At 41.1% G+C, this 16,817-nt stretch overlaps 1 protein-coding gene across 1 annotated transcript in view; it reads left to right on the top strand.

Annotated features, from left to right (window-relative positions):
* Positions 1 to 16,817, top strand: part of RND2 (Rho family GTPase 2) — a 61,612-nt gene that overhangs the window by 36,566 nt on the left and 8,229 nt on the right. Inside the window, exon 3 of the mRNA XM_072111783.1 lies at positions 3,641 to 3,750. Within this exon, the coding sequence (XP_071967884.1) occupies positions 3,641 to 3,750 (110 nt within the window). The remainder of the gene's footprint in view (positions 1 to 3,640; positions 3,751 to 16,817) is intronic.

Below are 16,817 nucleotides of genomic sequence, written 5' to 3'. Positions count from 1 at the left end.
ATATTTGGGCTCTGACCTTGATGGTGATATTATTAGTTGTCATACAGTCTCCCTAAGAACATGTATCATTAACTTGCTTTTAATCATCTGCATATATTTGTTAATACCCTATTTATTTTTGGCTCGACTCATTCAGTCCTTGACCTTTTACCTCTCTTTTCTCACTTACTTAATGTGCTCTTCTGTTGACTCTGAGAATCACTTTGCCACTTAGTGTCATCCAGCAGCTGTCACCTGCTGCGCGGGGCGCCTGTCCCTGCCCGGATGTGGGGTCATACATAATTTAGCACCTTGTCTTTCCTCTCCAGGCTAGCAATCATTGAGCTTATGGATATAGGAAAGAGGCAGATGTGACTTTCCAGACCATTAACCCTGTAACGTACCTTGTAAAACACTTGTTCTTATCATCTCAAAATGGCCGCCATGCTTCAGGTGACAGGAGTCATTACTTTTATGGTCCTGTATTTATGATTATATATCACGGGCACGGTGAGAGGTAATGAGGGACCTTGCTCATGCGAGTTTACAATGTAATAATCTCTCTATATAAATTTATGGCGATGACCGACGGCCGGACAGCATGGAACAGATGAAGTAAACAGTGTGGAAGAAAGTGATTAGGACTTTCACCAGAGTCATTTACAGAATGGTCAGGACGTACTGTATCGTTAGGATACTTCCATTATCTTATTAATAATCTTCATTCCTCTGTTTCTTCATAACATAATAACCATGGCTCACATCAGCCCTATCTATTTGTGTTATGGTTAATCCAAAAGCTTGAATCTTAGGTGAAGCTTGTACAAAGTAAATCTTGTCATAAATATGTAGTAGCTGAACCAGTTTGCTGGAGATTGGTTGACCATCAAAAGTGTTTAGGTCTTATGGGCAGTTGCGCGTTTTACTCCCATTTACACCACCGTTTACTCCCATTCAGCAGAACACATGTCTAGTGATTCTAAAAAATGCATCTATGTAGGCAAAACTTAGTCAAAAAGTTGCCAAATTTAACTGCCGGACAAATGAGCGTTTGGCCAACACATATATTTCATGTGTCGGAAGACGACATCTAGTATAATGATGGATAAGGTTGAAAAAAGACATACGTCCATCAAGTCCAAACTGTAATCCTGCAGTGTTGATACAGAGGAAGGCATAAAAAAGAAAAAGAAAAAAACACAAAGCTACTGCCATTTGGCCCGTAGTAGGGAAAAATTCCCTCCCGGGCCCAGATATCTCCCTGGATCAACATCACACAGGTTTGTTCCCATAATGTGATATTTTCGCTTTTGGGAAGGGCATCCAGGCCCATCTTGACCTACAAAGCATCAGCCATCACAATATTGTGTGGCAGGTTCTCACAGCTCTTAAAGTAAAGAATCCCTGTCTATGCTATGCTCTCATTTAGAATTTGTGGCTCATCGGGAAACAATTTTGGAGACAATTAGAAGAAACCAGGCATCAACCTTCCTAAAGTAAAGTCAATAAGTGTTGGGTTTATGAATTGCTGGTGTTCTCCAGACTACATTTACTTAGAGATTAGATTTGACGTGCATTATGTCTCAGGTATTATGCTATGTGTGTCTGTATGATAAGTTGGTATGTAACCTCCCTGCAGGCTACCATCCAGTCTGACCTGATTGCTCGGCCCGAGTTGACTTTCAGTGATTGCACAAGGCGAGGTCTGTGTGTGTATGTCACAGGTATGCTTTGATGCGCTGAAAATTATTTCTCTCTTTTGGACGTTTGTGCTCGCAGCCAAATTCCAGTTATGAAAAGTGTCAACTCAGTGTTTTCCATCATTTGTCACATTAAGCCGGGCCAGATGCAGCTCAATAGGAAGGGGCACGTCGTAAGAAGGGCTAGATGTCTTGCAAAGTGGAAAGACTCCTTCATTTTACTAGCATGGTAATAAAATGGTTATTACATGTTATCAAATGGTTGGTGGTTGCTGAGGTTTGTTGTTATGTCCATAGCACCAAATGGTCTTCTGGAAATTTTTAACAATATGAAAACAAATGTCACCACGTGAAGATAGAGAGCTAAGATTACAGGAACAGAGTCAAAATCCAGGACAAGGTTAGAAAGTGGGTCACAATAACTTCCAAAAAGTGGTCATGTCATTGATTTGGGACTTGTATTGGGTGGACATTGTACAGTCACATCCTTATTCCTATTCCTATTGTGTCACATAGCAAATTTTCTTGTCTCTTAAAAGGGTAAATATCCTGAATTCTATTCATGGAATTCTGAAAACTGAAAAAAATCCATTTGGCAATTTTGGTAGTATTTATTGAAGCTGCTTGTAACTATTTATGGGGCTGGTCTTGCAATAACCACGAAGATTGTGTTGGTACTTTTCATGGGTAGATCCCAGTGGCTTTCCTCTGACCTGGGTCTAATTGTTGAAGCATCCTGGTGGGATTCATGACAGCAGTTGGTGGGCTACCCATCAAGGCCATTGAGGAGCTATTGATGGAGAAGTTGGAAAACCAATCCAAGGTTATGGCAGGTTGCAGGTAAACACTTCCTATGCCCACCGTCCCACTTCACAAATGCCCAATCTTGTCGGCTTGGTGTGAGCTGACTACAGCCGGTGGAGTTTTGTGCGATTGTAACACTAAATCTTAATGTATAGTGTTACACATAAACTGTCACTAAAGATTGTCGTGTGTTTTTATAACCTGTGTATAAATCACGAGTTACAGCTCGACTGGCTCTATTTTTATGTTTGCTTTTTATGTCGCGTCTTCTTGGCGCTCTCTCGTATGGAGAAGAGGAGACATTTACAGAACTGAATGATAAAGGAAGCCATAATGATCTTGAGATTCTTTGGTGTAAAGGCAATTCCGGTGAAATATAGGGAATAGGAATCTCCAGATTGTCCTTGATTGACCAGTATTTGTTCTGTAATAGGATGTATTTACTGATATATGGCCGTGTTGAGTTGTTTTAATGATTGGCCAGTACTTGCATTTGCTTCTCCTCACACATGGTCGCTAAAATTTTGTCTGTGAAGCATCCCCACTCTAAATAGCAATGTAGGGAACTTTATTCCTCCCTGCTCATCCATAGCTGTAAATTGTATAGGCATCCAGTGGATGCCAATAAAATTTGAGTACAGGAGAATTTTCAGTTTCCCCCCCTACTTGATGGGATCTTCTGGATCTCCAGAGCGCTTGTCACTCTTGGACAATGGGATGTCCTTCTATTGTATGAGCTGATGTTCCCATATACTTTCACTAGCCGCAAAACAAGTGTCTCATCCTAAGAAAGGAGCTAAATAGAATTGCTAACATCATGGAAGATAACAAAAGTTTCTTTTCATTGAACCCTAATGTGGTACTGTGAACTTCTGGCTACCTGGAAGATGGTTGACTCGAAAAGGCTAAAGGGTTCTGAAAAACCCAATTATCTGTGGCTTTCCAAAAATGACCCTGGGCATGATGTGCTGGACAGCTAATAATAACGCTTTTACTTCTATCCATAAGTACAAGACCTTAATGTATCTTCTCCTGAAAGTTTTATTGCTGCATTATAATGTGTAAGTGAGAGGAAGACATTTACCAATCTCTCGTAGCTCAGGGATAAGATAAAGAGACATTGAATGGAATTCACTAATGTGTTTCTCTATTTGCAGGCTCAGCGTATTATGACAATGTCCGTCCTCTGGCGTACCCGGAATCTGATGCTGTACTCATTTGTTTTGATATCAGCCGTCCAGAAACATTAGACAGTGTATTAAAAAAGGTAAGTAGGATTATGTTCTAACGTAGATCTAATGCAAAAACGCAGACTCAAATTGATATGTCTAGCTATAGCAGATTCTTAAAGGGGGTCTACCAACTCCCCTGATGGCCGCATGTTGTAGGGAAATGCACTGTGATTTCCACCATACATTTTAAGTTTATTGAGCTGTTCCCATTTGAATCCATATTGTAATGAGTCCCCTAAGACCAAACTACTGCTTTTCCTCCCAGAATCACTACCCTATCCATCTGATGAAAAGGAGATTTGTCATTGGGTGAAACTGGAAGGAAGATGCAGTAGTTAAGGAAGGAATACTATTTCTCCAAGGCTAAGGACAACAACTGCCTCATTAGCATATGGATTTCAATTGGAATATCTCGAAAGTGGCATAATGGTCAGATCTAGTACACGTGTTATGCTAATTGTATTACTTTTTGCTTCATGTTAGTTAAAAGTGGTAGACTCCATTTAAAGGGGCTGTACAGAGCTAAAGAAGCATTGTGTGTCATCATGTCATTGCTTTTCTATGAAAGTAAATGGAACTGACTGCAAATTTCAGACTATAAGGCGCACAAAAAATCCTTTGATTTTCTCAGAAATGAAAGGTGCGCTTTATAGTCCAGTGCGCCTTATATAAGAACCGTACTTACAGACAACAGCTGTCTTGAACTGTGCACAAGTCTGCCTCTTGCTGGTCATTCTTCCTTATAATCAGGTGCACCTTATAATCAGGTGCGCCTTATATATGAACCTAGATATTTTAACAGGTATTTATTGATGGTGCGCCTTATAATCCGGTGTTCCTTATAGTCCGAAAAATATGGTATATGTAGAATCTCTTTGTGGAAGAGTCTGTAATCCTATAAGCAGAACTTTAAAAGTTTCACAGAAGAAATGGAGACAAGAACAAGCACATCAATAAACGCAAATAACCATTACAAGAGAAAAGTACCGTAACACACTGGATTTGACGTGATTAGACAAGATATGATTGTGAAGAGGAGCATCGGGATATTTTTTTTTCTCTATTGGATGGCAGTATGCTGTTATTATTGCTCATTTGTAGTACTTTAAAATCCAGTTGCCATGGAAAACAAATGACCACTTATCTTTCTACAGATTTTTTATCTTGTTTTCCTCCATTTGTATGTATTACGTGGAAGTGGAAGTGTCTAAATTGTCTATGCTTACAATTGGCTGCATCATTATCATTCATGTTGGAAAATGCAGAATGGATCAGTATAAATGCACAGTACTTGACTGACCATACTAAAAATTGCATAGCAACTGTCTTTTATACAACTGGCATTGCTGGCCATCTTGCTCTAATGGTAGCATAATATCAGTTTTTATTTTCACTTATTTTGTTTTCAGTTTCACCAATATAGGCACAACTTTTACAAAGCCACCAAATTACTTGCCCTCAGGTATGGTATGAAATATTCTTTCTAGATTTCACTCTTTTATGTGAAATTTCAACTCATTTATTTATAAAAAAATATACTCCATAGCCATGTGCAAATGAGTGGAGTCACTTTTTGCCTGAAAGGAGTCACTTTTAGAGGCTGGAAGAGAAGCGTCACTTCACACACCTCTCTATGAGGCTCTTTAGCGCCCGCAACCAAAATCAAATCTATGAGCTACAGAACTGGATATACAGGGGGTTAAAGACACTGGAGGGAATTCATTGAGACTAGCATTTTCAATGCCAGACTTAAAATTCCCCCGGCTGGTGCCCCGGTGCCATTATTTACAAAGAGGCTCTGGTCTCTTAGTAGATACTTGCGCAGTCTTTGCCAGGTCGGACCTAAGGGTTCTTTCATACAAACGTAATGTGGACCGATATGCAGGCCTCATATTGGTCCCGATTTGAGGCTTTGACGCCCAGTCACTGTGTGAAGAGCACACGTTGTCTCCCCTCACTGTGATCATGCATGGCGAAATGGAGGACATGTCCTCTATTTCGCTGTGATTTGCGGGGCAGCGCTGCTCACCCTTCCTCCTCTCCAGCATGCGGTTACGGCCCTCTCTATTTCATGTTCATGATTTGAAAGATGAGGTTCTCACCTTTTTAATATGGTTCCAAGCACTATAGAGTCCAAGATAAAGGTGTCTTAAGTGACGCTCCTTTTTAAAGCCTCTAAAAGTGACTCATCTAGGGCAAAAAGTGACTTTTCTCTGTTCATTTCCTATGTTGGAGGCAATTTTTATTATAGGTAAATGGGTGAATTTGACATTAAAAAAGGAAAGCTAGAAAGGACATGTCAGTCACGAGGCTGTTTGTTTAGCAATGTAAAAGCTGCTGACGGGTTCCTTTTTATGGCTGTGTGGTTTATATCACCACATCTTGCATCCAGGGACGGTCATGCTTCCTTCTCTTTTTTTTTTTTTAATCCCACGTGCTATTCTGTCTGTTTGGTTTTTTTTTGTTTTTTTTTTGTTTTTTTTTATGAAGATGACTTTTGTGCATTTAAAGAACCCCAAAAATGGTAATAAGTGTAATAAAAATTTTTTAATAAATTGGTAACAATTTTGCCGTTTTAGCACAAACTGAGCTTCAGTTGTGGCTCTGGGGAAGTTGCTAGGCCCACCTGGCCGTCTGCAGGGAATGTGAGAAGGGAATACATTCAGTTGGGTTATTTGCCCACTCGTACACGGGCAGCTGTCCCAGAATAGGCGGTTCATAGTCTAGACTTGCTTTTGTGTAGAGCGCTACAGGATGTTCTGTGCTGGGCACGGATCAGGGTGCAGAGAGACCCTTTAATTTGTGAGGGTGTTCCATGCAGTGTAATGTGGTAATTATCACATTCTAAGAGAGAATGTTAATTACTAACCTCCAAACATTAGGTGTTATATATTGATGTCAAGTATTTTCCAGATTTTGAGGATTTGGTGTGTATATATACATATAGTCCCTATCTTACAATACTGTATATACAATCTTATTGTAGAACTCCCTGAAACAGAGGGATCACCTGGTCCCATTTTTCATGTTTGGTTCTCATGAATTTATGTGACATTTCTCTCAGACAAGTTAAGGAGCTGAGACTTATTTAGCATTTGGCAGCTAAGCTCTGGGGCAGCAAAACGTGTCTTGCAGGAAACGGGTCTGGCTGGCGTCTCGGTAAAGTAAAAAAGTAGCTTTTTATACACCTTGCTGTAGTATGTAGTGCATGGGATTATAAAGTCAGTACTATGCAGACTTAAAGGGCATCTACGACCAGGATGAAGCATTGTATGCAAATGAGCCTTAGGGTTCCAGGCTCCATAGGTGTTAATGGAGCCTGGAGCCCCTCAGGCTCATTTGCATGCAATGTTTCATCCTGGTGGTAGATGTCCTTTAAAATAAATAAAACTGACACAGATTAAGTGGAAATGTATTGTCCCCTGGCTTTATTTACTAATTACCAATAAATAATTCAACTTTGCATCAAACAACTTCAACTTTGAAAAATACTTTGTTCATAAGAAACAAGCAAAAAGAGAATTTTAGACATAAACCTAAACTGAGTTATTTACTAACAGGGGAATTTCACCCGGGTATGCAAAACGAAGGCAGTTACAAGTAAAACAAACCATACAATTGGGACGGGGGTTTGGGCAAAATTAGGCAAATATCTAGAGTTTCTGAATAAAAGTGATCCTCTCATCATGGGAATTACAGTATTTAAAGGAAACCCTGGGCATGTGACAAAATACAGGTAGCCAAAAATCCCCTGTCAATGGGGACGAGGAGCAGAAACTCCATCCAGTGATAGGAAATCATTGGCCCCTGAGCCTACATATCATATACTGTCGCCTGCCGGGCAGACTTTGGCCCAGGCGACAACAGCCAAAGGTGGGAAACTCTTTTCCTGCTGAAATTACCTAAAGGCATCTAATATAGAGGACTAGGGTTCCATACATTGTAATGGGAGCACTTCCATAGATAACAGGGAGTTTCTCCTTTTTGTCCCTTACCCACAAGCAATATCAGACAGAATTCTGACACATTGATGGACCATTTGTGCTATGCACACATCTGGTGTTTTTCACAGTCCGATCTGATCCGATTCTAGAAGAGCGCAGCATGCTCTACTCTGATCCGAGTGTGAAATAATTACAACTCACATGCCATCATAGTGCAGTCAATTTTTCTTGCATGTATTTTAAGGAGGAAAGTCGGAGCCAAAAACTTTTCAGATCTTATGTGGAAATCTGACAACTTGGACGACATTGGGACAACAAAAATGGTTGGATAACACTAGGACACAAATTGGACCAAACATGGAATTGAAGCAGAGACATGGGGCTGAAAGCGTGCACCTGCTTCAGCCTCTGTTTTAGGCCACATACAGATGCCCGTGTGCTCCCCAAGTCAGAACCCAGATGTAGCACATAGCCTGGAGGAGGAAGGAGAAGTGGTAAGCTCTCCTCACCCCTTGCCATAGAAAGACGGCTGGCTTGGTCGCAATATGGTGAGACGCTGTGTGCTCACTGCACCGTCATCAGGTGCCATAGACCTCAATGCTGAGCCTATGTATACCAACAGAAGCCAGCGAGAAGTCCTGTGCTTGACCAGAGGGAATGACCAAGGTACTAGAAAAATAGGAAGAATCCACTCATCTGGATACACTGCTTCTCGAAGGAGATGACCTGTAGTGACACAGTCTTAATACCAAAATATAAAGTAGGATTGTCCAGCTCAAACAGGCATTTCACAAACTATGAGTAAAACAACTTCTTTCATGTAGACTTGCTAAAAATAGGATACATACTGACAAGGAAAGACGCACCAAAGCTCATAGCCATGGCTACAGAACTGGAGATGCAGAACGTTAAAGAAATACGTGGGAAATTGGATATCTTTCTGCAGTTTTCATATCTAACTATATCTTAAACTACAGTCTGCAACACACAGGACCACAACCCTGCGGTGTCTATAAAAGTGACTCATCTCACGCAAAAAGGTGACTCTTCTTTAATCATTTGTATATGATTTTGGAGGTAATTTTTTATATGTATTCTGGTAAGATTTAAACAATATAAACAAGGTAATTCTAGAAAAGATATTTCATAACCCACCTGAGGGTCTTCTAGTTGGGTGGGTAGAAATATGGTGACAGGTTCCCTATAAGCCGTGTTGTCCTGTGCAGGTTGGGGTATTCTTATCTTATGTATGGGCACCTCTAGATTGTAGTGACATTCGTTGTTGTTGTGTGGCTTTATACTGAGGAATGTCATTTATACCTCTAAGAAATGGGGAAACTTCCCCCTTCTCCTAAGGATGTGCATAGATAACATGTGTTTTCTCCAGCTCCGGTTTTACACGTATGAGAGGGAGCTGTATGAGCAAATGTTTCTCATCTGCCTATGAAGGCGTCTGTCCTAGTAACATTTTGTTAGGTGTGAGGATGCACACACAGCTACTGTCTGGAGAGGTGCAAATGAATGCCGTTTCCTCCTCCCTAATTTACCAAGCACCTCCTGGGCCTCCATTGAGCCTGAGAGAAAGGCTTCTGCTGAAGCTTGTTAGCGGGGACCTGTGATCGAAGGGTGACAAACCTGTGATCACATGGTACAGATGAGAATCTATTCATAGACAGCTGAGATAGCGGAATACTATCAACACTACGAAACATGTCTCGTAGCCTCAATATTTTTGTATACTACATTTTATCATCTATTAACCCAACTATTTGTACATTTTATGAGTTTTTATAATAAGCTGTTTAGGAAGGATTTGGAATTATAGCTGATCAAGCAGATATGTAATACTCCATTTCCCCTGCAGAGGTGCTGTAAGGAGTCTTTCAGGGAAGATTACAGATAATTGTCATAGGCCCTAGAAGTGGGACACAGGCGACTGGACCACAGGTGAACAGGTGGATCCCCTAGTGGGACCCTAAGCTGGTGGGACCCATGCCATGCATTAATAGTGCTTGACGAGGAACCCTCACTTTTCTTCATACAGATACTCAGCATACAGTAATCCTATATATTACAATAATAATATTAATTCCTTGATTTAATATTAATCAGAGATTACGCAGCGCTGCACATTCAGTCCCTGTCCCCATGGGGCTCACAATCTAATCAACCTCCAGGTCTGTTTGGGAGTGTGGGAGGAAACCGGAGGACTCTGAGGAAACCTAGTGAAAAAACACGGAGAGAACATACAAGCCTATAATTATATGGATAGATTATAAGGCAAACTGTACATGTAGCTGTACAGTGGTGGACCTCAAGATCAAATGTTACTGTAGGGCCTTAGGCATCCCAGTCCGACACTGGTGGGACATACTGTAAGCTTGTTGTTGCAATCAGAGATTGTAGCAATCAGAGATATGAATTTAATTTCTAATGGGAGATATAAAGATTCTGTTATCGGTCCCCAAGAGACCGTGGTGATGGACTCAAAAGTTAATAAGTTCCAAGCATTTATTATTTATTAAATATTTAACTTGGGGGGACATTATTATATTATGTAGTGAACAGGTCCATACATTCCAGTGATCTATTTATGCTTAAAAATATATTTATATTGATCACTTAACTTCATGTTTTCTATAATGTAGTGTTAGTGTGTATTAGGTAATTTACTAATATACATCTATTAATAGTTCTATACCACGTTCTTGAGATGTAAAGTAAAGCTCCTTGGTTCAGGAATGGCTTCCTCATAAGCTCTCTTTCCTTTCCATGAAATACAGACAGTCCCCGGGTTACGTACAAGATAGGTTCTGTAGGTTTGTTCTTAAGTTGAATTTGTATGCAAGTCGGAACCGTATACTTTATAATTGTAGTGCCAGGCAAAATTTTTTGGGTCTCTTTGACAATTGGATTTTAAAAATGTTGGGTTGTCATAAGAACCAGGATTAACAATTAATCTTAATTGCAGACACCTGTGATAACTGTTATAGCTATTTATAGTAGCCTAAGGCTAAAGTACAGTAAATTACCAAAATCCAGAGGTCCGTTTGTAACTAGGGGTAGTCTGTAAGTCAGGTGTTCTTAAGTAGGGGACCGCCTGTAGCTGGAAATGGTGGGTCATGTGATCCTAACTGTCCATGAACAAACTACCTTCCAGGACCTATTTAGGGGCACCACGGTGGTTCAGTGGTTAGCACTACAGCCTTGCAACACTGAGGTCCTGGGTCCAAGTCCCAACCAGGTAAACATTTGTTGTATGTTCTCTCCGTGTTTGCGTGGGTTTCCTCCGGTTTCTTCCCACACTCCAAAACATACTGGTAGGTTGATTAAATTGGCAAGCTCTGTGCAGCACTGCAGCATCTGTGAGCGCTATATAAATAAAGGAATTATTATTTTATTATTATTGTTCATGAATACTATCATAAGGTCCTGTATGGTTGTGACAACTTAAGATCACATAAGTGGTTCCCTGCAGACTACTAGTCACAGAGAGACCATGCACCCAGAAAAGAAAGAAAATGCTTTGGTGGGTGCTGGCGCTTCAGGTCTGCAGAAACAATATAAGGTTTACCATTTTCTGCTTGTCAACAAGTCTACAAATACAAATAGATAAATTGATGCTTTGCTGTCGTTCCTGATCCCTGAGAGCTGGCAGAAAGCTTTCTAGATGAGATTCATCCACATTACTTATCCACGGTGCCAGCCGCAGGGATGAATGACCTTGGTGCGTTTTCTAGACTGGACAGCATCCTGTGACTAGTTTGTGGCCATTGCTGACCCACATAGCTCCATGTTTATCCTCTGCAGCTGATAGGAAGTGCCTGGAATTTATCCAAGGAACCAGAATGTCCTGGGCAGTTCACACAATGGAGCCATACACGGCTCCCACAATGCCCCTGTGTTCCAGACAGATGTCTGTACTTAAAGAGCGGGCACTGCAGGGCGCAGGGGGACAGTGGAGAGCAGTATGTGGAGGCTTAATATCCTCCCTAATAGCCGGCTACATAAGCCTTGTTATATGTATCAGCGGATCTGCTAATGGCTCATTAGTTTTATGGATGGGGGGGGTTCGATTACTTCCGTTTCCCTAAATCCATTTTCCTAGCCTTGTTCCCTTTTTCGTTTTAACACATTCGTATCAAAGCCTCCAACACCTTACATTGCCTATAAAGAGTTTGTCGAGCTTGAAACAAGTTGGGAGAAAATTTAATTTGAAGGAAGATTAAATCCCGCTGTCAGCCCCTTTAAAAAATATTTCCTTCAAAACAACTGCATAAAACCAGAATGGATGTGACAGGCGACAAAGGACGTAAAAGCCATCGCAGGGGGATGTAAACCTTACTATGAAGGATGAAGCCACGTTTGTTGTTTGATTAATCTTAATTAGGTTTAATAGACTAACAAAAAGTTAATTATATGGATTGAATTTACATATTTATGCATAGACAATAAAGCAAATAAAGATCTGCAGATTAATGGCTCTTTTATAATGAATAGAAGGCTCCACTGCAGGCTACTGCAGATGTCAGCAAATCTACCAGAGTATAAGAGGAGGTATCATTGTGATCCTGTCACTGTCCTCAATATTGTAGGCCTTAAAGCTCATCACAGGTTCCCCTTAAAGGGATTGTACCAACTTCAAATTATTTTTCCCTATCCTGGTGGTAACAATTGATCAGTCTGCTGGGACCCGACCAATCACATCATGCTTGATCTGGCTCTTCATTCAGTAAGGGAGAATGGGACTCCTCTTCTGAAGACCGGAGTGGTCCCAGCATTCGGACCCCCCACCAATCAGATTGTTATTCCCTATTTTGTGTATAGGACATAAACAAAATTGGTGCAAGCATTTTTGTCCACTGGTGAAGCAGAACGTAGCAAGGCTTATAATTAGAGATGAGCGGACCCGACATTCGCATTCGACCGCTTGACCGCGTCCAAACATCCAATCCAGCAACTAGCTATGGCCATGATTGGGCTGTTTGGACGCCTATCCGTCAATACACTCATCTCTACTTCTAAAACAAAATAAGAGGATACTGGTACTATAAATTACATGTGGGTCCTTGGTACCGATTCCGAACCAAATTCCAGGACCTTTATACCAGATCTCTGCAGATAGGAAAGTACCAAAGTCTGAACACAGTTTTACATGGACATAACCAATAGTTTTTGTGCCTTACTACTAGAATCATTTCTATGATAATAGGTTCATGGGGTCAAATATTAGAAAGCCTGGAGATCTCTTTCCAGCCCAGTTTCTTTGGTCGAATCTTCCTTGTTATGTTGTATGTAGAGCTCAGCCGCTGCACGTGCACCTGCTACCAGTGTCCAGCACCAAGGCGATCACAGGGGATTGGTAATAGGATTTAATAAGGTTGTTTTAGTATTCTACACATTGAAGGATTCAGCTTTAGGCCCAAACTACATCAGCTATAATATTTATTATGTTGGACATATTCCTACTTTTACAATTTACCCAGTAAAGGCAGTAAGGGGACCCAACTGGTATTAAAGCAGGCTGTACACAAGCAAGTTTATTCTGACAAAATTGTCTGCAGGATTTGTTGGCTCAAACCTAAAACTACCGAACTGAATTTGGTAGTTCAGTTCATATCAACAGTTCTACTTTCAGGTCAGTAAATCTCACACATGCATGGAACTAATTCCAGTAATTGAATTCAACTTGCTGAGGGGCGACAAGGTCCTACAAATACTTTTGCCTATGCAGGTGTTGTTTCGTGTCTCATAGAAGAAAATGGGTGCACCAAAGAGTTAAGCTGTAGGTCCCTCTGTATGATGTATTGGATGTCACTAGTCAAGTGAATAACCCTAATAGTTCAGCAACCCCTATACAAAGGCAATGTCTAGATATGTGATTAGTGCAGGGGCGTAACTTCAGTGGTAGCAGCCGCTATGGGGCCCGCAGTGTCAGGGGGGCCTGTCATCTGACCTGACACTATATAATAGAGGATGTGCACCATTATATACATGTTATGCTGCGCACTGTGCCGCAGAACATCTATATAACATATATATTTGTGTGTATCTGTGATGTGTACATTATATGCTGTATATATGTGTGTAAGAGTATAAATGTTTGTGTATGAATGCAGTTTGCCTGTGTAGTGTGCAGGGGGCGCCAGATTTGGGATTTCTGGCACACGTTCTTTGTGAATCTGGCGCTCTCTGCACAGCTCCGACAGAGTGCACCAATTTTTTGTTTGGTGCACCTTTAACATAGAGCGTTCAACACAATTCTGTTGGACCTTGCATCTTAAATGTGTCCAACTGAGCACCATAACGCTCCCATAATTTGTGTTGCATGATGACTAGTGCAGCTGTGACACAAAAGGGTCGCGTGTGACACAAATGTGGTGCAGACACTTCTTAAATACCTGTGCAAGCAGTTTGCACTAAAAAGGACATGCAAAGTCTGACCGAAAACTGGCACACATCCCTTCGTAAATGTGCCCTAGTATGTTAATTTGTTTAGGTATATAAATGTGCATGTATATATATATATATATATATAACATTCAGTTTCATTAATTTGCCATATGTATACACATTTCTTCAATTGGATACAGAATTATTAAATTTTTTTAATAAATGCCAGAGTGCGGGGTGGTTGTATCTGAGGAAGCCATCTTGTTTCTTTGTGACAGCATAGGCACATTTATGAGAAATTATCTTCACACAGAAACATTTTTTTTATTAACATCCAATTGAAGAAATGTTTACACATGGCAAATGAATTAAATGTGGATGCCCGGATGGGAGTACCCCTTTAAGTGGGAAGGGGGACCTCATTAAGAAGTCTGCTATGAGGCCCTGCCTCAATTAGTTACGCCCCTAAATCAGTGGTACTACTGATCATCCCCTCCCTATATAGTTGCTGAGCTGTGAAAGATATCCTATAAATCTAATGACCACAGGTAGTAATTAAAGGACATCTATCACCAGATCAATGATTGTAAACCAAACATACAGACATAGTGGTGTGTGCCCCCTCTGGCAGGATCCGATGTTCTTTTAGCTTCTTTTGCCCTTGTTTTTAAGAAAAGGGTGCTTTAAAAATTATGCAAATGAGACTGAGGGGCTCCAGGCTCCATTAACTCCTATGAAGCCCCTCAGGTTAATTTGCATAATTTTAAAAGCCTTTTTTTCTTAAAAACTAGGGCATAAGAAGCTAAAAAAAGAGCAGATCCTGCCAGAGGGGCACACACCAGTATGTCAGTGTGCTTGGTTAAAATTCTTGATCTGGTGATAGATGTCCTTTAAAGAAAGCGCAGCCTGTGACTTCTAGTGCCTTTTGCTTGCTAGCATTGAAATGAAGGACGCAGGCAGCGACATTGCAGGGAGACGTAAGCGGCAGCTGGTTATAAGCACCTGATTCCAGCCCCTTTTGTAATTCCACAGTCGCTGTAATAACAGGCTTGCCGCGTGAATGGACATTGTTCACAACAAAGCGAGCTGCTGAAGACGCTGTAGAAATGATTTCAGATGCGCACACTTGTAGCGCGCCTCAATCCACTCGAGCCACAAGGCTCTGCTGTCAGTGTCTGGTCGATAGATGAGGAGCGTGAAGACGCTATGGCAGTTTGCGTGCGGGGGCGTTTGTATGTTTGTGTAATTTATTTATATATACCGCCAACTGTGGAGGAAAAGCTTTAGAAGATTACAACAAACAAAGGGTGCGATGTGACAAGTCCTGTAGCAACAGAGGTGCCTAATATTCTAATATACACAAGCAAATATTAGGATTCTCCATATAGGAATGATTCATCGCTGATACAACTCGTATAATCCGGACAGGAGTGCAATAGTTAACTGCATTTGTCTTACTACATTGAATTTGTAGTAAGGCATCACGTTCAGATCCTACATCTTGTTGTCTAGCTAATCTGTAAGTGGCGACCTGTGAATAAATATTTTTGCAGTATTAAATATCAATTTATAACCAGCAGTTTTTTTTTTTTTTAATACGTAAACGGTTCCTGTTGTAATAAAATATGAGGCATAGGTCAGTCACTCGACTACATATCCCATATACACTGACTGGGGTGAAATCCTGCTACATGGGCGGCACGGTGGCTGAGTGAGCAGCACTTCTGCCTTGCAGCGCTAGGGTCCTGGGTTCAAATCCCACCCATGTCAACATCTGCAAAGAGTTTGTAGGCTCTCTCTGTGTTTGTGTGGGTTTCCTCCGGGTCCTCCGGTTTCCTCCCACACTCCAAAACATACTGTTAGGTTGTTTAGATTGTGAGCCCCATGGGGACAGGGACCAATTTGACATGCTTTGTGCAGCTCTGCGTAATCTTTGTGCACTATATAAATAAAAAATTAATATTATTATTACATGGATGTGAAAAGAGGTTGGGGGTCACTTTGTAATCCATAATGGGGCTTGGATTGCTTTAGTATTCAGATCTTAGGCTATTTAGGTAGTCCGATAGATCTGTGAATCAGAATTTGGTGTGATGTTTTCCAGGACTCCCAGAACATGAAGAGTGAAAGGGGGTCATCTTAACGGTAGTGACTATAGCACATGTAGCACTGCTGACCTCTATGGTATGGATTGGCGGTGAAAAGATATCGGAAGAACCAGGGGTTAAAGGGAAATGGTGAGCGCTTAGGTCACATATAAAGTAAACATATGCATTTAGGCCACAGATTTTCCATGCTTATGATGCAGGATATTTTACTTACATTTAACTACCTGGAAATAGGACACTATGTATACTCTGCTCTGCTCCTCCTGCTCTATAACATGCTGCCTGTAGATAGGATACTATGTACAATCTGCTCCCTTCGTCCTGCTCTATAACATGCTGCCTGTAGATAGGACACTATGTCCAATCAGCTCTGCTATGCTGCTGGCCGATAGGACACTATGTACAATCTGCTCAGCTCCTCCTGCTCTGCTATGCTGCTGGCTGATGGGACACTATGTACAATCTGCTCTGCTCCTCCTGCTCTGTAACATGCTGCCTGCAGATAGGACACTATGTGCAATCCACCCTGCTCCTCCGCATTGCTATCTTCTGTATGTTGCCCTGTCTTTTCCTCGGTTTATACTGCAGGACATAATTTCTTCCCTTGCCTGTAATAGTATGCTAGCTTACAAGAGGGAAGCATTTCCATGAGAACAT

This window comes from Engystomops pustulosus, chromosome 6, assembly GCF_040894005.1.
Source record: "Engystomops pustulosus chromosome 6, aEngPut4.maternal, whole genome shotgun sequence".
Classification (NCBI taxonomy): Eukaryota; Metazoa; Chordata; class Amphibia; order Anura; family Leptodactylidae; genus Engystomops; species Engystomops pustulosus.
The sequence above is the reverse complement of the archived record's forward strand: the minus strand, read 5'-3'. Positions and strand labels throughout refer to the sequence as shown.